The sequence below is a fragment of the Mobula birostris genome, chromosome 8 (genome assembly GCF_030028105.1).
Source record: "Mobula birostris isolate sMobBir1 chromosome 8, sMobBir1.hap1, whole genome shotgun sequence".
NCBI lineage: Eukaryota > Metazoa > Chordata > Chondrichthyes > Myliobatiformes > Myliobatidae > Mobula > Mobula birostris.
This window is the reverse complement of record NC_092377.1, coordinates 162,535,057-162,557,994: the sequence shown is the minus strand read 5'-3', so window position 1 is coordinate 162,557,994 and position 22,938 is coordinate 162,535,057. Positions and strand designations below refer to the sequence as shown.

The 22,938-nt window shown below is 41.9% G+C and overlaps 2 protein-coding genes across 2 annotated transcripts in view; one reads left to right on the top strand and one right to left on the bottom strand.

Annotated features, from left to right (window-relative positions):
- usp39 (ubiquitin specific peptidase 39) overlaps positions 1-7,458 on the top strand; it is a 61,728-nt gene extending 54,270 nt beyond the window's left edge. Inside the window, exons 12-13 of the mRNA XM_072266659.1 lie at positions 2,866-2,952; positions 5,073-7,458. Coding sequence (XP_072122760.1) covers positions 2,866-2,952; positions 5,073-5,129 — 144 coding nt within the window. The 3' untranslated portion in view covers positions 5,130-7,458. The remainder of the gene's footprint in view (positions 1-2,865; positions 2,953-5,072) is intronic.
- Positions 6,814-22,938, bottom strand: part of LOC140201895 (prosaposin-like) — a 56,130-nt gene continuing 40,005 nt past the window's right edge. Inside the window, exons 8-11 of the mRNA XM_072266670.1 lie at positions 20,457-20,605; positions 11,890-11,970; positions 9,902-10,012; positions 6,814-7,830 (exon numbers count right to left, since the gene is read on the bottom strand). Of these exons, the coding sequence (XP_072122771.1) occupies positions 7,795-7,830; positions 9,902-10,012; positions 11,890-11,970; positions 20,457-20,605 (377 nt within the window). The 3' untranslated portion in view covers positions 6,814-7,794. The remainder of the gene's footprint in view (positions 7,831-9,901; positions 10,013-11,889; positions 11,971-20,456; positions 20,606-22,938) is intronic.

The window sequence follows — 22,938 nt, the reverse complement described above, 5'->3', positions numbered from 1 at the left end:
AAATAGAAAAGCTGGAAGAACTCAACCAGTCAAGCAGGTGATAAGCAACACCAGTCCTGAGTGCTGCCAAGACCATTTAAGAAAGCTGTGAAAGACAGATATAATGGTGGGAAGTGACAAGAGAGCAGTTTTACACCAAGGCAGAAAATTTAAGAGGGTTGCAAAGTTGCATGATGGAAGATGAGATGTTCTTAAGTTGGATCTCACTATGGCAGTGGAAAAGGTTGCAGAGAGACAAATCTGAATGGGAGCAGGATTGAGAATTAAAGCGACATACACCAGGAAGCTTAGGATCGCCCTATAGACTGAACACGGGCGTTCGACAGAGCGATCATCCAGTCTGCATTTGGTTTCTCTGATGTAGTGTACACATTAAATATAAGGCCTCTGCATTATATCTTTGCTTTTATATTCTAGTCCTCTTGAAATGAATGTTAACATTGCATTCACCTTCCTCACCACTGACTCAAACTGCAATTTGACCTTTTGGGAATCCTGCACAAGGACCCTCAAATCCCTTTGTGCCTCAGATTTTTGAATTTTCTTCCCATTTAAAAAAAATTGTCTATGATTTTATTTCTTCTACAAAAAAGCATGACCATCGACTCCAATCTCAACACTGAGGTCAGGCTAGCTGGCCTATAGTTTTCTTTCTTCTGCCTCCCTCCCTTCTTGAAGAGTAGAGGGACATTTTCAGTTTTCCACTTCTACAGAACCATGTGAAAATCTATTGATTCTTGTAAGATCGTTACTAAGCCATCTTCAGCCACCTCTTTCAGAAGCCTGGGGGTGCACTGCATTAGTTCTAGGTGACTTAGCTACCTTCAGACCTTTCAGTTTCCCAAGCACGATCTGCCTAGTAGTAACAACTGCACTCACTTCTGTCCCTTGACACTCTCTAACTTCTGGCGTACTGCTAGTGTCCACAGTAAAGACTGATGCAAAATACTTATTCAGTTCATCTGCCAATTCTTTGTCCCCCATTACTTTTCTCAAGCATCTTTTTCCAGTGGTTCAATATCTACACTGACCTCTGTTTTACTTTTTATCTGAAAAAAAACTTTCACTATCTTCTTTGATATTATTGGCTAGCTTACCACCATATTTCATTTTTCCCTCCCTTGTGGTTCATTTAGTTGGTTTTTAAAAAAAAAATGCTCAGTGCTCTAACTTCCGACTAATTTTTGCTCTATTATATACCCTCTCTTTTCCTTTGATGTTGATATTGACTTGCCTTGTTAGACACGGTTGTGTCACCCTGCCTTTAGAATATTCCCTCTCCTTTAGGATGTATCTATTTTCACCTTCCGAATTGCTCCCAGAAGTCCAGCTGTTGCTGCTCTGTCATCAATCCTGCTAGTGTCCCCTTCCAATCAACTTTGGCCAGCTCCTCACTCATGCCTTTGTCCATCCCTTTACTCCACTGCAATACTGATGCATCTGAATTTAGCTTCTCCCTCTCAAATTACAGGGTGAATTCTATTATGATCATTGTTACCTAAAGGTTCCATTACCTTAAGCTCACTAATTGTATCCAGTTCATTACACTGTACCCGATCCAGAATTGCTGATTCTCCAGTGGGCTCAACCACAAGCTGCTCCAAAAAGCCATCTCGGAGGGATTCCACAAATTCTCTCTCTTGGGATCTAGCATCAACTTGATTTTCCCAATCAACTACGACTAAACCAAGACCATTGCCTTTTAGACATTTTTTTTCTATCTTCTGTTGTAATTTGTAGACCAAATCCTGGCCTATAAATAACTGCCATCAGGGTCTTTTTACCCTTGCAATTTCTTAACACTACCCACAAGGATTTTACATATTCCAGTCCTACGTCACCTCTTTCTAAAGACGATGTCATTTTTTACCAGCAGAGCCACTGCTCTGCCTACTTGCCTGTCCCTTCGATAGATTGTGTATCCTTGGATATTAAGTTTTCAACCACAATCATCTTTCAGCCATTACTCTGTGATACACACAGCGTTATACCTGCCAATCTAACTGTGCTACAAGATCATCTACCTTATTTTGTATACTATATGCATTCAAATATAACATCTTCAGTCTTGTATTTGCCACTCTTTTCAGTTTTGTCCCCCTTTTACACTGCAGCCATCCCACTGACTGAAATTTTGCTCTATCATCTGCCTGTCCTTCCTGATAGTCTCTCTATACACAACCTCTGAATGTAAATCAACAGTTGTATCCTCAGCCCTATCACTCCGGTTCCCATCCCCCTGCCAAATTAGTTTAAATTTGCCCCAACAGCCCTAGCAAACCTGCCTGCAAAAATATTGCCCCCCCCCCCCTTGGGTTCAGGTGTAGCCGTCCCTTTTGTACAGGTCAGATCTTCCTCAGAAGAGATCCCAATAATCCATTAATCTGAAAGCCTTCTCGCTGTAACTTTTGGCACCCTTAATAACCTTTCGACCTCTGCTTAAAATATACCCAATGACTTGGCCTCCCTAGACATCAGTGCCAATGAATTCCACAGATTCACCTCTCTCTGTTTAAAGAAAGTGCTCCTCATAGAGGAACACATAGAGTTGTTGAAGAAATGGGACGTGCATGGCAATGGGCAGGAAGGTGTGGTTAGGTTGAGAGGTTCTATGTCAATGGACATGACAGTAATGGCTTCATCCTATGTCAGCTTTTTTAATGAGTTTCTCCTGTGATTTCCAGTCCAAGTTTTTTTGCATATTACTTGCCTCAAGATCTGTATTAGTTGGTCTGAATCTGTAAACTGGGAAATATTGCAGTTAATTGTTTGACCAGACACACAATACGAGGCACAATTTTTGGTTATGTAAGTAAATGCCTTGCAGATATAATGCTTACATCTTTTTTTGTGCATTCCTTTCAGGGTACAGGGAAGTGGTACGAGCTGCAAGATCTGCAAGTAATTGACATCTTGCCACAGATGATTACTTTATCTGAGGCTTACATTCAGGTTAGTCCTGCTAGTGGCAGTTTACACGTGCAGTGCTTTTCTGCTCTATTTATTGCTTTTTGTGTTGTTACAAGAGTGCAGATTATGGGAACAGAGTTTAAGGTAATGCAGACAGATTTTAAGAACAGAACCTGGCTGAGAGTACACTTGGGTAACTCAGCTGCAAGGCCAGGGTACCAGTCCTGAAATCTGTGTATTTTAACTCAACCTTTTCTCCTTCCCTTAATTTAGCTTGTTCCTTCCATAAACCGTTTGGACTTCATACTTATTGTAATCTTCCCATTCCTCTACAACTAGAGGCTTTTGAAACTCCATTATTCGTATTCCTAGTTACTCTCTTACATCACGCTTTCTCTCCTACTGTCCCTAACTTTTTGCTTGCTTTTGTTGTTTGCACAACTTTTTTACTTTCTCTTGTCACGCTGGGGCTTGTTGGATTTTTAAAAATGGGTTCTTTTGGGTTTCTTAGTTTTGTGACAGCCTGTAAAGAGACGAATCTCAAGGCTGTATAATGTATACATACTTCGATAATGTTTGCATTTTGAACTTAACCAGCCTGTACTTTGACCCCTTTTGTTTCTCCATTACTGTACATGTAAATATCTGAATGTATATAAGAGATTAGGAGCAGGAGTAAGCCATTCAGCCCCTTGAGCCTGTCTCAGCCCTAATCTCTTCCGTGTAGTACTTATTTTTACCAGCCCCATCACTGTAACATTTGGCGTGACACTCATAGGATTTTTACACCACTGGTTTGCATTGGCATGCCAAAGTAAGCAAAGCTGATATTTTAGTGAGGGACAGTTTATAAGTCCTTCTCCAGGAGAAGATCAAAAGAAGTGCTGGTAGTAACCCATTGATTAGATTGGACTTTGCACTGGGGAGGCGAGGCTTCAAGAAGCTGGCATCTGTTATTAAAGACCCTCTCCACCTAGGGCTGCCCTCTTCTGATTTCTACCATCGTTTTAGAATCAGCTTCTTTCCCTCCACCATCAAATTTCTGAACAGTCCATGAACATCGCCTCACTACTTTGCTGTCATTTTGCACTGCTAGTTTATTTTTTATATTACATATTATAGTAACTCCTGTACGTACGCACGGAACTGCTGCCACAAAACAACATTTGTCAGTGATAATGAACCCGATTCTGAATCTGAGCCACTCAGCTCTTGCACCCATATGCGAAAGTCTGAAAACAAACCAACCATTGGGGTGGAAAAGCAGGATGCTGCTGCACAGGTACATAGTTCAGGATCAGAATGAGGTTTATTATCATTGACATATGTCGTGAAATTTGTTGTTTTGCTGCAGCAGTATAATGCAATACATTTAAAAAAAACTGACTTACTATAAGAAATATAAAAATAAATAGTGCAAAAATATTGGCCTTCATCAATCGTGGGATTGAGTTTAGGAGCTGAGAGGTAATGTTGCAGCTATATAGGACCCTGGTCAGACCCCACTTGGAGTACTGTGCTCAGTTCTGGTCGCCTCACTACAGGAAGGATGTGGAAGCCATAGGAAGGGTGCAGAGGAGATTTACAAGGATGTTGCCTGGATTGGGGAGCATGCCTTATGAGAATAGGTTGAGTGAACTCGGCCTTTTTTCCTTGGAGCAATGGAGGATGAGAGGTGACCTGATAGAGGTGTATAAGATGATGAGAGGCATTGATCGTGTGGATAGTCAGAGGCTTTTTCCTGGGACTGAAGTGATTGCCACAAGAGGACACAGGTTTAAGGTGCTGGGGAGTAGGTACAGAGGAGATGTCAGGGCTAAGTCTTTTACTCAGTGGTGAGTGCGTGGAATGGGCTGCCGGCAACGGTGGTGGAGGCAGATACGATAGGGTCTTCTAAGAGACTTTTGGATAGGTACATGGAGCTTAGAAAAATAGAGGGCTATAAATAAGCCTAGTAATTTCTAAGGTAGGGCCATGTTCGGCACAACTTTGTGGGCCGAAGGGCCTGTTTTGTGCTGTAGGTTTTCTATGTTTCTATAGTAGTGTTGATGGGTTGGCTAATTGTCTGCTGAGAAATCTGGTGGAGGTGGGGAATACCGGTGAAACCCGAGTAAGCTAGTCACTGATTCACGTTGCTAAAAAGTGTATTGTTTCACCAACAGATCTGGAAGAGGCGAGAAGATGGTGATGAAAGTCTGCCCAGTCAGAACGGTGCATGAACGGGGTCAGAGAGAATCAACTGACCCATGATTATGGCAGCCTTGACGTGAGCAGAACTGGAAGCTGTTGGCAATAGCTAAACCAAACTCTTTAACTATATCCCAGTGTTCGGCAGATATGGATTGAACTGATTTGTCATTGGTGCAAAGTGATTTCCCACCTCTGCTGCTGCACGTCTAAAGGAAAGAACAAGAAGTTCAATACTGACTTGTGAAGGGAGTACAGTAACTCAGATCCTGCTACCAGGAGGTATTGCCATGACTATTTTGATGGAATGGGTCTCATTTGACAGAGTGCCATGCAACAGCAGAAATTATTCCATTTGCCTGGGAACGGCACCAACTGATTTAATCTCATCCTGTTCTCTTCATTTTTGTCCTTGTGTTCTGCTTGCTGGAACACTGACAATGATTCCCATAGGATGTTGCAAATCTCACTGTATTTTTGTTATGACCTTGCCTTATTTTGTCCAAGCATTCTGGCTGATGTTTCAAATGCTGCAGAGCTGAGGAGAGAGATAAGTTACTGTGTTTTACAGCCATTCCAGGTTGCAGAAACTGGCTGTATGTCTTGTTTCAGACCGGAAACATCAGTGTGTAATTCCCAGGTCTTAATTTTGTAAAATGTTTTTGAGTGGATTCAACTGCGTAAGACCTTTTGGTCAGTCCTGAACACTGAAGGAGGGTGGTCTGGGGATTTGGGGTGTTTTTTGGATTGGTTTGAAATAATTTTTACTCTTCTCTATTTTGTAGAAATTATATCACTGAAGTATTTTCCTGTCTGCTTCTTACCTTTCAGCTCATTTCTGTCAACCGGCGTAAATAAAATTTTCAGAATTGTTTTAGCATTGAGCAACTGGTGTCAGTATGAATGCTGTATTGTTGATATAACTGAACAAATCTTAACCACCTGAAGAGTGACACCATATGTTATGTTCCAATTGTTTGCCCTTCTGCAGGTGATAGCTTTTACCTGCTGTCTAACAAACGTACAAGCCCGGATGGTGGTGATCGACAATCTTACTTGAGCAGGATTTGGTCCTCTGGCAACTGTTCGTTTGGTGCATACCCTTATCCTGGGGCACTTTGGATAATGGAAAACTAATTACATTTATAATTTTATAGTTCAGAGTTGCACAGTCACGCAGAACAAGGCAGCAGGCCATTGACATCCCAAGTCTGTCTCAACTATAGAGTACATCTTTGCATGAACCCTACACTAATCCTATTGTCATTCTCCTCAGATTTTACCTAGGGATAGGGGACTTCCAACCTACAAGCCTGAACATCCGTGTGATGTGGAGGGAACCCAATAGCACCGGGCCAAAAGCCACACACAGGGTCACAGCAGGAACATGTAACCCCCAAACCGTCAGAGGCTTAGCTTTAAATCTGGGTCACTGGGCAGTCTTCTACTGTGGGGAAGATGGATTCCATACAGGAAACTCAAATGAGGGAGAGGCTGACCACTCAGCTGTGTTGACATTTTGCTATGGCATTGTGTTTTGTTCTCCAATTGATTTATTTGTGATGCTTTCTACAGCAGGAAAGTGCCGACATTCAGTGTTGAACCTTGCATGACTGACTACTTGAGGCATGAACAGCAGCTGAGTATTAAGGGTATGAGATTGAATCACAAATTTAAAAAGGGATGTTGATTAAAGTTTATTTAAGAAACAGAACATAATTTTAAAGCACTTTATTCTGCTGAATAAATGTAAAACCAATAAAAGAATAATTTTTTGCACAGTTATAACCAAGACTAATAATCAAGGAAATGTTAACAAGTAAATCTACATCATTGATTGAAATTTTGTCACAATCACATTTTAAAAAGCATTTTTGTTCTCTTGCTATTAATTTATTGTACTAATCCCAGCTGTGTTGTTCATCTAGTTACAAGCTGTTAGTCAACCACAATTCATTGACAGCATTATTAATATAACCAATAGTAACATCCAAAAACAGAGATCATAAAGACTGTCACTAATATACAGTGAATTAAATTTGCTTTAATTAAAATTTCTCCTCAAACTGAATCCCCAAAGTAACTAACTTATTAAACCACTGCATTTAAGAGCAACAGTTGCTTTAATACACAAAGCAGGAAATCTGTTGCCGGCTCTAGGCATAGTAATCAAATCACATCAACTTCATTTCACTAATTCCATGAACCACTTACAGTTGGGAACAGCTTCTCTAAACCTGTCACAAACTCCAAGAAATCTCTTCTCCCCCTTCTTTAGTCCAAGGAGAAATTGATAGACACGTTCCACCTCTGTTGTACCCACTGTTGCCATTGTCTTTTTCATTTTAGTAGCACTGAGCTTCTACCTCATGTTCAATTCCCATTCCTTTCAAAATGTTAAATTTAACAGTTGATTAAAACAAAATTCCTGATCAATTCTTGTCATTAAAACTCTGCAAATATAGCATCTGTCAATATTGGTTAGTTGGAAGTAAAGGATTACCAGTAATTTTGTCTCTGTAACATCTCAGAATTACAGGGATTGCATTGAATGCACAAGCTACAGCAACATAAAATTGCTTAAAGGAAACATGCACACACACAAGCAGAATCATTTAATGGGTACTAAAGGAACAGCCTTTGCATTTTTAAAATATTTAATTTCTGCTGTCTTTCACCAGTGATATGAAATGACCTCTAGTTCCAGACGTGGTTCTTGCAGTGTTCAACAGCCTAAAAAAATCCAAATAGAAATAAGATATCTATGCATGATCAGAATTCACAACACCCTTTCAATCTCCTAATCTTTAAAACTTCATAATTTTGTTGAATTCCTCAAGATTGATTATAACCTGTTCATTTCTTCCTACTTTATGTGGTTATTGCTGCCGCCCTTCACAGGTACAAGAACAGAAGGAATCATGTCTTAGAAAGGATGTGGGAATGCCTGTAGTTATCAACTACTTTCAAGCCTTGTGTGAGCTAGCCTACGTTTGTTAATTTTATTTAGCGATACGGCATAGTAAAAGACCCTTCCAGCCCAATGAGCCTATGCTGTCCAGTTGCACCCATGAGCCCCACTAATCTACTAACCAGTAGGTCTTTGGAATGTGTGAGGAAACCAGAGCATCTGGAGTAAACCCATGCAGCCATGGAGCGAACATACAAACCCTTTGTAGACAGCGGTGAAATTGAATCTAGGTCACTGGCACTGTAGTAGCATTAGGTTAACTGCTATGCTACTGTGTCTTGTCACCATTTTGGCTGCAGATTGCATATGAATAGGCTTTTCACAAAGAGGTTGCTGATTGAAGTTATTACCTCATCTGAGACAGTAACAGGGTTTGATTTGAAGTTTGTAAATGTAAACATCTACTTTGTAAATGTGACTAGGAAGCCACCTGAAATGTTGCACAACTGATCTGTTGCTACTGCAGACAAGAAAGGCAGTGCAACTTTCAGTAGAGAGAGAACTATTAAGGTGCATCTGAAAGATCAAGGCAGGGGCATAGGAAAGTAGTTGAGACCATCATAAATCAGGCATGATCATAGTAAACCGTGGAGCAGGCTTGATAAATGGGAGGTTCTACTACCCCTCCTATTTTCTTGTGGTTTTTCTTTGTGCAAAAACACAAGTTAACATGCAGCAAGATAAATGTTACTTTGGCCTTTAGTGAAAGATCACAGTACAAGAATAGAGATGTATTCCTCTAATTATTTAAATTCCAAACGAGGCTGCATTTGAATCAGTATAGGTTTAATTTTGTGACCCAAGGAAGGATATACTTGTGATGAGAGGGAGCACAGCAAATATTCAGCAGAGTGAATACTTGGATAGTGGGTTCGTCATGAGGGGGTGATTAAGTAGATGGGCTTGTTAAGATTGGTAGGTGATCCCATTGAAACAGCTGATAGGGCTTACTGGAGTGGATAGGGAGTCCAGAACCAGGATCACTGTCTCAAAATAAAATTTAAGAGGAGTGAAACCCTTTACTCAGAAAGAAGTGAATCTTTAGAATTCTCCACTGAATAATACTGTGAAGGCTTAGTTGTACAAGATTGAGATATTCAGGGAATCAAGTGATAGACAGGAAAATGATATCAGCCAGTTCTCACACAAACTGCAGTGGCTGGTTAGCTGAAATTGTTGAACTTAATGCCACATCCTGATGGCTATAGCAAACTGGTGGAAAAATGAAGTTCTATTCCCTGAGATTACATTGGCTTCACTGGAAAAGTGAATGTGATACATCATCTAACTTGGTGCCATGTCAGCATTGTGGTTAGTGCAACGCCATTACAGCTTGTGACCTTCTGAAGTCTGGAGTTCCATTCCAGCGTCATTCTGTGAGAAGTCTCTGTACATCCTCCCCATGGAATATGTGGGTTATTCCCCAGATGCTCCGGTTTCCTCCCACATTCCAAAGACATGCCAGGTAGATTAATTGGTCATTGAAAAATTGTCCTGTAATTAGGTTAGGGTTAATTGGGATTGCGGGACTAGTGCCTGGAAGGGCCTACTCTGCAGTTTATCACTAAATAACTGTTGCAGAATACCTTGTTCCTGTTGTCGTCATGGTGCTCTAGTACAGACCCCTGATATTGGTATAAATTATATTCAGATCTTTAAGTTGGATGTGACCACAGTGTGAAAGGTGGGCTCTCAATTCTCAGTTTTGTTGGTTGAGTGCAATACTCCAGGGGGGAAAATAAACAATCAGATCTGTTTGTCACACACTGTCTTTTTTTATCTCTGGCTGCTAACACTATTCTCCTATCACATCACAACATGAAGTCTACTTACATTACACTTGGTGGCTGTTTCTTTGTCCTTACACCAGTACGCTGGTCCCCAAGTGCACTTATTCTCTCCAAGCAGTGGTATGGTCTTCTTCCTTATACAGATGCTCAGTTCCTATTAGTAAATGTGCGACATGACACTAGTTAATATCATTTTGCACCATTATGGGTATGTACAACTCCAAAAGATTGTGCTGGAAATACTCAGCACCTGAAGAAAGAAACAAAACTATCATTTCAGGTTGATTAAAATTACTTTTCACCCAAACTAGTAAAGGTTCGGAAACAAGTGTAATTTTATTAAAGAACAACTGGGAAAATGGTGGAGAGAACAACGGGGAGAGATCAGAACGACTGTGGACGCAGCTTGTTGATTGTCAATGACCTGTTGATAGATGTGAATTAAGGGAAATAAATGTAGAAAGAGGATGGCTGACAAAAGCTAGTGCTGGAATAGTAAAATTTGGAACATTAGAACAGTACAGGCCCTTCGGCCTACAATGTTGTGTTAACCCTTTAACCTACTGCAAAATCAATCCAACCATTCCTTCCCCCACAGCATTAACTTTTCCATCATTCATGTGCCTTATCTAGGAGTCTCAAATGTCCTTAGTATATCTGCCTGTACCAGTACCCCTGGCGGCCAAGCACTCAACATTGTAAAAAAAATCTGTCCCCTTTACTTTCCTCCTAACACCTTAAAGTTATGCCCTCTGTATTAGCCAACTTCCCCCTAGGACAGGAAGATGTCAGTTGATAACATTACATCAGAGGTAATGGAAATTATAGAGAAACCACTGAAAAGTGGATAGGGAAACCATTTTTGTGTGGGTGGGGGAGGGAGTGAGACCAGAAATGCAGGAAATGGAACTGATGTGGTCAACAACACTAGTGGAAGGCCTGGGTCCAGGAGTGGGGACATACCCGAGGTTTGGCCAATTTAAGCACCAGGCTGGATTGAAATGGTCAGGGTATTGTGGTCGGAGGTGAGGAATGGCTGTTCAACCGCCTGCTCCATGAAGTTTACTCATCTCTGTGCTGAATTGCGGCAGTGGCCTGCAACTAATAGGCTCCTAGTTAGGCTGTGAATGTCTTCGTGGCTGTGGGCTCACTTTCATGAACTTCAGTTCTGAATGTTATTTGTTTACTTTTATTATTTGCACAAATTGTTTTTTTTCTGCATATTAGGTGTTTGACAGTCATTTTAATGGGTCCCAGTGGGTTTCTTGTGGTTGCCTGTAAGGAGATGAATCTCAAGGTTGTGTACAGTATACATACTTGTGATACTCGTGGGAATCTCGCGTTTTTTTAAAAAAAGATACTGGTCCTTGAGATCATGAAAGGGAAGTTGAGAACAGGAAGAATGAGGTGGACGTTGTCAAAGTGAGACCGCAGCAAATTTCAACAGCTACCATTCTCCGTATAAATGGTTCGGGCACTGTTACTTCATGCCCCACCCCCATCTAGCAAGTATACTATTAACTATTTGCATCACTCATTTGGCCCCCACTATTACAGTAGTTCTTTGTTCTCTCCAACTTCAGCCACAGTAGTTGCCCATTTCTGATGAAAGGTCACCAACCCCAGATATTACTTCTCCTCCTGCTGAGCTTTTCTAACATTTTGCATTTGTGCAGATTTTTTAGCTTTCTGAATGGATCAATCATGCCCATTTGCAATTCCAAAGGCATTTTGTAAAATAAGGGGGAAACATCCTCTTGGAATAATAACGTTAACTGCCTTTGATATTTCGAACAGTCCAAATTAGCGTGAGCCACAGCAGACAGGATCAGCAGCTCACATAACTTGTCATGCCGCAAAGACCCCTGTGTTCCCTCCATACTATCACCTAACAGTCTCACAATTCATAATGATGAATGCAAGCAGTCATTATTTCAACAAAACACTTCCATAAAGAAATCTGATCAGTAATTACTAGAAATCCCTCTTTGCAAACGTGAAGAATACCTGAAGGATGTCATTTAAACTTACCCCACAAATGTCCTTTTCTTCCTGGGACTTCTGAAGCATTCCACTTAGCTCTGGTTTGTAAGAGTGAACAAAGTTTTCACACTGAGAAGAGCAAAGCAAACAAAGAAAATCAGTTCTATCTGGTAGAAGTAACAAATACTACTGTACATTGTTCTTACCATCAGTACAGTGTACACCAACTAACAGAAAGCAAAGATGAGAGAGATATAGATGAGCATGGGGAAGTATTACATAGAACACTTCAGCACAGTGCAGGCCCCTCAGCCCGCGCACCATGTTGTGCCAATCTTTTAATCTACTCCAAGATCAATCCAACCTTTACCTCCTACATAACCTTCCATTTTCTTATCATTCATGTATCTAACTAGTTTCTTCATGTCCTTAATGTGCCACTACGAACACCCTGGTTCCATGCACTCACCATTCTCTGTGCAAAAAAAGTTAACCTTTGATATCTCCCCTCTATGTTTGTCCAATCACTTTAAAAATATGCCCCCCACCCCCCCCGTATTAGCCATTCCCTCCCTAGGAAAAAGTATCTTGCTCTCCACTCACTCTATGCCTCTTACCCATCTCGTACACCTTTATCAAGTCACCTCTCATCCTCCTTCGCTCCAAAGAGAAATGCTCTAGCTATCAGATAGAAGGCATCCATTAGTCTTGCGAGACCATGGATCTGCGCCTGGAAAGTCTTCACTCTCCAGGGTGCAGGCCTGGGCAAAGTTGTATGGAAGACCAGCAGTTGCCCATGCTGCAAGTCTCCCCTCTCCACGACACTGATGTCCAAGGGAAGGGCATTAGGACCCATACAGCTTGGCACCAGTGTCGTCGCAGAGCAATGTGTGATTAAGTGCCTTGCTCAAGGACACAACACGTTGCCTCAGCTGGGGCTCGAACTCACGACCTTCAGGTCGCTAGTTCAATGCCTTAAGCATTGGCCACGTGCCCACACTCTAGCTATCAAACTATCCTCATAAAACACTCCCTCCAGTTCAGGCAGCATTCTGGTAAATCTCCTCTGCACTCTCTCTAAAGCTTCTACAACCTTCCTATAATGCAGCAACCAAAGTAGGAAAGGAAGCACCTCTTGGCAATTTTTATTTGGAGCTTCGAGCAGAGGCAATTAATGTTCGTGAGCAAGATCAAAGTAAAGTAAGGCAGGGGCAAGCAGAGCAGCAATTGTTGGAGTGAACAAAGTTAGTGGGGGAACACTTGGGTGTTTAGAAATGCTTTTGTAGCCTTTTTCCATCTTCATGCATCTCTACAATGTAGAAGGCATTACCCCAGAGGTTCACATATTCTTTTTGAACCTGGGCTGTGATGCTTTAAACGGTGTACTCAGTATTGATTAAGTGCAATTGTTAGTGTGTTATTAGTTTGGGCAAATTGTGTTTGTCTATTGTGACTTAGATGAAGATCAGACCATATTTTATGAGTAATTAATGCAATAAACCAGGTATTTACAGAGGGTTCACAAACTTTTCCTTGCAACTGTACATCAATGATCTGGATGAAAATGTGGTTAACTGGATCAGCAAATTTGTGGATGGCACCAAGATTGGGGGTATAGTGGACAGCGAGGAAAGCTATCATAGCTTGCAGAGAGATCTGGATCAGCTGAAAAATGGCAGATGGAATGTGATGCAGACGAGTGAGAGGTTTTGCAATTTGGTAGGTCCAACTGGGGTAGTTTTTACACAGCATTGAGAAGTGTGGTGGAACAAAAGGATCTGGGAATAAAAGTCCATACTTCGTTGGAAGTGGTGTCTGAGGTAGACAGGGTTGTAAAGAAAGCTTTTGACACGTTGGCCTTCATAAATTAATGTATTGAGTACAGGAGATGAGATGTTATGTTGAAGTTGTAAAAGATGTTGGTGAGGCCTAATTTGGAGTATTGTGTGCAGTTTTGGTCACCTACCTACAAGAAAGATGTAAATAAGGTTGAAAGAGTGCAGAGAAAATTTGGAGGACTTCAGTTACTAAGATTGAATAGGTTAGGACTTTATTCCTTGAAACTGAAGACTGAGAGGAGATTTGATAGAGGTATGCAAAATATGAGGGGTATAGACAGGGTAAATGCAAACTGGCTTTTTCCACTGAGGGTGAGTGGGACTACAACTAGAATCATGGGTTAAGGCTGAAAGATGAAAAGTTTAAAGGAAACGTGAGGGGAAACCTCACTCAGAGAGTCGTAAGAGTTTAGAACAAGGCGCCAGTACAAGTGGTGCATGTGAGCTAGATTTCAACATTTAAGCGAAGTTGGATAGGTACGTGGATGGTAGGGATATGAAGGGGTATGGTCCTGGTGCAGGTCGATGGGAGTCAGGAGTTTAAATGGTTTCGGCGTGGCTTAGAACCATAGAACACTACAGCACAGAAAACAGGCCATTCGGCCCTTCTAGTCTGTGCCGAAACTTTATTCTGCTAGTCCCATCGAGCTGCACCCAGTACATAACCCTCCGGACCTCTCCCATCCATGTATCTATCCAATTTATTCTTGAAACTCACGTCAGATGGCAGCTCATTCCACACTCCCACCACTCTCTGAGTGAAGAAGTTCCCCCTAATGTTCCCCCAAACCTTTCCCCTTTCACCCTAAAGCCATGTTCTCTCATATTTATCTTTCCTAATCTAAGCGGAAAGAGCCTACTCCCATTTACTCTGTCTATACCCCTCATAATTTTGTAAACCTCTATCAAATCCCCTCTCATTCTTCTATGCTCCGAGGAATAAAGTCCTAACCTGTTCAATCTTTCCCTGTAACTCAACTCCTGAAGACCCAGCAACGTCCTAGTAAAACTTCTCTGCACTCTTTCAATCTTACTGATATCCTTCTGATAGTTAGGTGACCAGAACTGCACACAATACTCCAAATTTGGCCTCACCAATGTCTTATACAACCTCACCATAACATCCCAACTCCTATACTCAATACTTTGATTTATGAATACCAGGATGCCAAGATCCTCCTTTACAACCTTGTCTACCTGTGAGTCCACTTTTGGGGAATTATGTATCTGAACTCCCAGATCCCTTTGTTCCTCCCCACTCCTCAGTGCCCTACCTTGATTTGTCCTTCCAAAATGCAACACCACACTTGTCTGCATTAAATTTCATCTGCCATTTTCTGGCCCATTTTTCCATTTGGTCCAGATCCCTCTGCAAGCTTTGAAGGCCTTCCTCGCTGTCCATAATGCCTCCAATCTTAGTGTCATCAGCAAACTTGTTGATCCAATTTACCACATTATTATCTAGATCATTGATACAGACAACAAACAACAACGGTCCCAGCACAGATCCCTGAGGCACACCATTATTCACAGTCCTCCAGTCTGAGAAGCAATCATCCACTACCACTCTCTGTCTTCTCCCACACAGCCAATTTCGAATCCAGTTTACAACCTCTCCATGGATACCTAGTGTCTGAACCTTCTGAACTAACCTCCCATGTGGGACCTTGTCAAAGGCCTTACTAAACTCCATGTAGACAACATCCATAGCCTTCCCTTCTACTTTCTTGGTAACCTCCTTGAAAAATGCTACAAGATTCGTTAAACACAATTTCCATGCACAAGGCCATGCTGACTATCCTTAATCAGCCCTTGGCTGTCCAAATACTTGTACATCCGATCTCTCAGAACACCTTCCAATAATTTACCTACTACTGATATCAGGTTTACCGGCCTGTAATTACCTGGTTTACTTTTGGAGCCTTTTTTAAACAACGGAACAACATGAGCTACTCTCCAATCCTCCGGCACCATACCCGTGGCTAAGGACATTTTAAATATTTCTGCCAAGGCCCTTGCAATTTCTAAACTAGTCTCTCTCAAGGTCTGAGGAAATATCATGTTAGGCCTGGGGGATTTATCTACCTTTATCCGCTGTAAGGCAGCAAGCACCTCCTCCTCTTTAATCTCTTTATGTTCCATGACACTGCTGTGTGTTTCCCTTCCTTCCATATATGCTATGCCAGTTTCCTGAGTAAATACATTGCAAAAAAACTGTTTAAGATCTCCCACATCTCGGGAGGCTCCACACACAGACGACCACTCTGATCTTCTGGGGGACCAATTTTGTCCCTTACTATCCTTTTACTCTTAATATACTTGTAGAAACCCTTCGGGTTTATCTTCACATTATCTGCCAAAGCAACCTCATGTTTTCTTTTTGCCTTCCTGATTTCCTTATTTAGTATTTTCTTACATTTTCTATACTCTTCAAGTCCCTCATTTGTTCCTTGTTGCCTATACCTGCTATACACCTCTCTTTTTCTTAACCAGATCGCCAATATCCCTTGAAAACCAAGGCTCCCTATGCCTGTTAATTTTGCCTTTAATCCTGACAGGAACATGCAAACTCTGTACTCTCAAAATTTCGCCTTTGAAGGCTTTCCACTTACTGGACACATCCTTGCCAGAAAACAACTTATCCCAATCCACTCTTCCCAGATCCTTTCTCATTTCCACAAAATTGGCCCTTCTCCAATTTAGTACCTCAACTCGAGGAACAGACCTATCCTTATCCATAACTAACTTGAAACTAATGACATTATGGTCACTGGACCCAAAATGTTCGCCTACACATACGTCTGTCACCTGACCTGTCTGGTTCCCTAATAGGAGATCAAGTATTGCATCCTCTCTCATAGGTACCTCTATATATTGATTTAGAAAACTTTCCTGAACATATCTGACAAACTCCAAGCCATCCAACCCTTTCACAGTGTGGGAGTCCCAGTCAATATGTGGAAAGTTAGAATCCCCTACTATTACAACTTTCTGTTTCTTACATCGGTCTGCTATCTCTCTACAGATTTACTCCTCCAATTCTCTCTGACTATTGGGCGGTCTATAATACAACCCTATTAGTGTGGTCACACCTTTCCTGTTCCTTAGCTCTACCCATATGGCCTCTGTAGACAAGCCCTCTGGGCTGTCCTGTCTACGCACAGCTGTGCTATTTTCTCTCACTAGTAATGCCACTCCTCCCCCTTCCATCCTTCCCCCTCTATCGCGTCTGAAACAATGGAACCCTGGAACATTAAACTGCCAGTCCTGCCCCTCCTGCAACTAAGTCTCACTAATAGCAATAATGTTGTAATCCCACGTGCCAATCCACACCCTAAACTCATCTGCCTTACCTACAATACTCCTTGCATTGAAATAAATGCACCTAAGAACATTTCTATCACGTACAAACCTTTGATTTCTGTCTATACATGCAGTCCTCACATGACCTTTATCCTCCTCCACCTCACTATCTGCTCTAACACTCTGGTTCCCCTCCCCCTGCACATCTGGTTTAACCCCCCCCCGGAGCAGCACTAGCAAATCTACCTGCAAGGATGTTAGTCCCCATTCAGTTCAGGTGCAAACCGTCCCGTCAGAACAGGTCCCACCTTCCCTGGAACAAAGCCCAATTGTCCAGAAACATGAAGCCCTCCCTCCTGCACCATCTCCTTAGCCATGTATTTATCTTCTCCTGTCATTTCGGAGCTCTCCCCCCCCCCCCCCACCCCACTTTCAAATCTCTTACTATCTCTTCTTTCAGTTAGTCCTGATGAAGGGTCTCTGCCCGAAACGTCGACTGTACCTCTTCCTATAGATGCTGCCCGGCCTGCTGCGTTCCACCAGCAACTTTTATGTGTGAGTTGCATGTTTCCTGAAACTCCTGTCTGTTTCTGCCTCTGCCTCATGAATGATCCGAAGCTCATTCAGCTCCAGCTCCCTAACTTGGTTTGTCAGGAGCTGCAGCTGGATGCACCTTTTACAGGTGTAGTCATCAGGGACAATTATGCTGTCCCTGACTTCCCACATACTGCATACGGAGCACTCAACTACCCTAACTGCTGCCTCCATTACCTACTCCTAAGTTAATTAAAATAATTAAAGGAACATACCCGGCCTTACCTCACTGGAAGCAAGCTCGTCCTCAGCCTCTGCTCACCAAAGCCTCTTGAGCCAAAGCCTTGTTTCTGTGCTGTACTTTTCTATGACTCTATAACTCTAAAACCTGAATACAATACTCCAAGTGTGGTCTGGAGCTGCAATATTACCTCACAGCTCTTGAACTTAATCCTCTGACCGATGAAAGCCAGCACCACACACCTTAACCATCCCATCTTGCTCAGCAGCTTTGAGGGATTTGTGGACATGAGCCCAAAGATCCCTCTGTTCCTCCACACTACCAAGAATCCTATGTTCAAATTCATCCTTCCAAAGTAAATCACTTCACAGTTCTGGGTTGAATTCCATCTGCGACCTATCTGCCTAGACTTGCATCCCGTCAATGTCCTGTTGCAAGCTATAACAATCCCCTACACTGTTCACAACCCAACCAAACCTTCGTTGGGACTGACCAAGCCAGGAGAGGGTGAGGGGTAGAAATGGATGATGTTGCTGCAGCTTAGTTAAATGACAATGGAAACCAACCAGACAATTAACTGGGCTTCAAGGATCCAGTTAAAAATGACAATATAGAACTTGCCTGATACTATAGACACCCAAGTGAAGGGTTAGAAAGGAGCTGTTGGAATTTGCAGCAAGGAAGAAGTGCTACACAAATATATTGACTGTATTTATGGAAGTGGCTAAATATTTTCTTGTTTTAGGTGAACCTTGAACATAATTTCAGTTCCTTTCTTCACTTCCACTTTTCTTGTTCAGCTGCAACATGCGTGTACCTGCTAATCACTGTGCCCTATGCTACAGTTGCCTGTTTCCGTTTTGAGACTCCCAACCTACATTTCCTTCCTTCTCCATTATTGCATTAATTTCAATCTGTTGTACAAATATTTTCTGTAATCAGGGAGTGGATACAAGGTTAATATTCACTGCTTGTCCCTTCTTTAAGTGCTAACATTCCTCTGGCAAGACCATAAGACCAGAACAGAATTAGGGCGTTCAGCCAATCGAGTCTATTTGATCATGGCTGATTTTATTTGAGGACAGTGCTCTCACCATGTAGTTGGGCAGGGTGTTCAAAGACACTAACAATGAAGGACCGGCAATATTTTCAAGCCAGACGTTCTCAGGCACCTTGGTCTCCTAAGTCAGTGGAGATGCAGGTCTGGGTGGCACTGTCAGAGTAGCTAGGGTGCATAACTGAAGTGCATTTTGTAGATTGTGCATCTCATGCAGGGAGGGAATATTTGCATTGTCATTAATGCACAGGCTGCTTCATTGGTTTTTGCGATTCCTTATGAATTTAGACATTTTCCACCTTTAGCAAGTATCCTTCTGACCTCATGATGGGGGTGTCTTCGCACTACAATATATAGCAGGATCCTGGTTAAATACTTCTTTCAAATCTTTTTATTATTATTATCCAAAATTAACAAGAGTACATCGAAGTAGGCAACACTTACAATGTCTCAAGAAAAAAAAATTGTTTTAAAGATTGAAAAAATTTGGTGAGAAAAAAAAATCCTACTAAGCAAGGAAAAGTGAGGGGAAAAACCCCATTAGGTGTTCAACCCCTGAGCCATGCGTCATACAAAAAGCTTCCAAAGATAAACATCAAACCACCAGCAAGAAAAAATAAAGTACCAAAAATTAACAATTAGATTGTGGAGGAAATCTATCAATTAGCTCACTGGTTAAGAGAGAGGTACGGAGACTGCAGTGAAGGTTTGGGAATTATTGATACACCTTTGCTGGCTTTTCCAATCCCCCACTACATCAATCACAACCCAGGAGAGATCATTCTGCCAGCCACTGAGTGGCATCAAGTTAGGTCAAAGGTTACAAGTAGAAGGCAGGAATATGGGGTTCAGAGGGAAAATAAATTAGCCGTGATCGAATGTTGGAGCAGATGCAACAGTCTGAACGGCCTCATTCTGCTATGCCTAATAGTCAAACAATGGAAGGTTGTTTTGAATTCAGCTCCCTGGACAAGGCTCAGTATTGGGTTGTGAAGTCCTTGTGAAACCCAATCTGAGTGTTGATGAAAAATGCTGCTGAATTCTCCTTCCGAGACTCTATGGAGGACTCAGAGTGAATCTGCTGGGCAGCAATTAGATTGGATTTTCTTGCCTTTTTACTAAAAGGACTTTTGGGCAATTGTCCACGACAGTAGTTAAATATGGAAATGGGGCTTGGGATACAGCTAGTTCAGATGAACAGGCTTTCAGTTCAACAGCTGGGAAGTCGTCTAACTTGAAAGCCTTTTCTATATTCCGTGTTATCAGCTGTACCTTGATATCATAAATAGAGGAAACTAAAGTATCAGAAGACTGGCTTGTGAGAACCTTGCAGCAGCTGGGATGGATCTTTCATCCATGACGTCTTGCTGAACCAATACATTTTGGCAAATGTAACCAGACACTTCAATGTGCTGACTCACTCTTAATATGAGCGTCACACGTGCATCTACCAAACCCAGCATCTCCACCAGTCATGACCTAAAATGTCCTTGCCCTGGAAGGGTGGAATCTGGAGGTGTCTGAATGTTTGCTGGACACTTTTAAAAACAAATTATTTTAGTGGAATTCTGAGTGAAGATGAATTTCTGGCATCATTGCTGTTGGAGCCCAAATGTGCACTTTCACATCCCCATGAACTCACCAGAGAACGCTGGGTTCCAGACAAGGAGCTGCAGCCTTTCTGCAGCAGTTCGTCTACTTCTGAACCATTCTTCTGAGCCAGTCTGAGATGATGCACCATGTTCTCACATGTACCACAGGATATGCTATCCTGCAGTTCATACCATTGCTCTGGATTGTGGAGAGATATGTATTAGGCTACAGATTTTGTCAGCGTAACAACGATCTTTATAATGTATGACTGCAATAATGGAGAAAACTAACTATAAAATTTCACTTTCACTGATGATCCTTTTGTGGGGAGATAGAAAACTAAAGAGGAAAAAAAAACTATAGTGTGGTGAACTTTTGGAATTCTTGATCTCAGAATTTGACTTCCTATTCCAATGTCAGGCCAGGGCCTTTTCTACTGCTATGATGCTGAAGCAACACCCCATTCTGTCTGGGTAACCTCCGACCTGATGGTGTGAATGTCACACTTCAATGGAGATACAGTTAACTGCATTGTTTGTGTTGCGATTGCACTGGAGGCAGGCTGCAAGTGTCACCATCTCTCCAGTGCCAACATAGCATGCTCATAATTTACAAGTCTTAACTTGTACATTTTTGAAATGGGAATTGAAACACCAGCAGGAAACAGTGAACCTTGATCTTACAGCTGGCACTGTAAAGCATTACAATAACAGTTATGCTACTGTACTGCCCAATATTGTGGAACTGAAGGAAGTCATTAGGTCAAAATACCCATAATTTCTCATTCATAAATTCTACCATCCTTCCTTTATTTTTCCCCTTTCTTTCCAGCAATATCCAACAATTAAATCTCTTTTTAGTTCCCCCTGAACAGTCTATAACTGAAGTAAGAGATATCGAGTCCACGTTTTCCTCAGCATTCAACACCTTCATGATTTCCATCTCAACAATTTAGCCACACAACATATCCCTCAGAACCTGAATCTGCTGATCTTTAGCTTCGCTATTTGTTGACGCACAAGCCCAGAAACCTACAAATAGGCTGAATGTTCTTGGAATTAAAGAGGCAAGAATTCAGTCAAACTCCTGACTTGGGCCGTGCAGAAATATTTTAGTGAATCAGGAGGTTAGCTACATGCTACAGCATATCTAGCCTTTAATTGTGTAAGTGCAGGAAGTGCAGAAGTCAGTCAAACTGGTTAATTTTCTGGTCTGATGCAAATTGTATATTTCTCCTTACAGCTCTATATTTGTACTAAGAAGCACAAGGTGAACAGCCAGTCCTCCTTTACCGTGGCCATGAACTACTCAGAAACATAGAAAACCTACAGCACAATACATGCCCTTCAGTCCACAAAGTTGTGCCAGCCCTGGGAAAAAGCCTCTGACTATCCACACGATCAATGCCTCTCATCATCTTGTACACCTCTGTTATGTACCCCTACAGTTCATTTTTTCTGTGGACTGTCACTTTAAAACGCCAGGAGACTGAGACTGACTTTAGCACTGTTGAGTTTCTGCTGACTACAAAATTGCTTGGTTACTATGGTGAGAGAGGTGGAGTTATTTGATGGATAATGAATGTTAATGGCTTCTCGCAGCTTGTTTTGAATAAGAAAGGTCAGAGGATCCTCTTACAGGCACACATAGAGAGACACATGCTGAGAGTCAAGATGGTTTTGTTCAATGAAAGACACCAGTGAGTGGGGTCACTGGTTTAAACTTTCAGTAGCCCAAGAGGGGTGAGTTGAGATCGATCCAGAGTATTGATAAACGACTCTCACAAGTGCTGCAACTAGAAGAAGTTTGCAGAGGAAGAAGAGGGGAGAGGAAGGTTTGAAACAGAAGAAACCTAGTGACAAAGAGGTCACTGTTTGGACTCTCTCCTAGTAGCCCGTAAGGGTGAGTTTGATTCTATTGGAATACGGAAGTGTGATTGTCACACAGTTAAACCACAGGAGTGGTACTCTGGTGAGGGGAAAACCTTTGTGAATACCACATGTGTATTTACCCTTTGTCTGGGTGTGGTGGTTCACTGAAGAAAGGCACCCTGTGGCAAATCACTGTTGGAGTTATTGCGTCGTTATGGAACTGGATAAGTGGCTACTACGTTGTGTGTTTGGGGTAACCGTGTGGAAACTACCAGTGTGTCTACCCTTGCCTGGGTGGTAGTTTTCCCTTGAAGAGGGTCCCCTTTGTGATAAGCTACTGTTGGTGATAATCCATACGTGGATTCTGTTGGAGTATCCTGTGGCCACCACTTTGGGATGTCCCGTAGCTGAGTTCGGGTGTGGTACCACTTGTGTTGAAAGGATATTCATTGAAGATCACTGTCAGTGATACTTCCGTGTGTGGAGTGGAACAGCTTCGGAGATAAAACCTACTGTTATTGTTATTTTGTATTGCTGTCGTGGGATCTGTGGAATATCGTCGTAATTGCCTTCTCACAACATTCACCTTTGGATTACAAATATCTCCCTCATAACAACAGTAACAACTCTGTCATTTGAACTGAACTGAACTTTCTTACA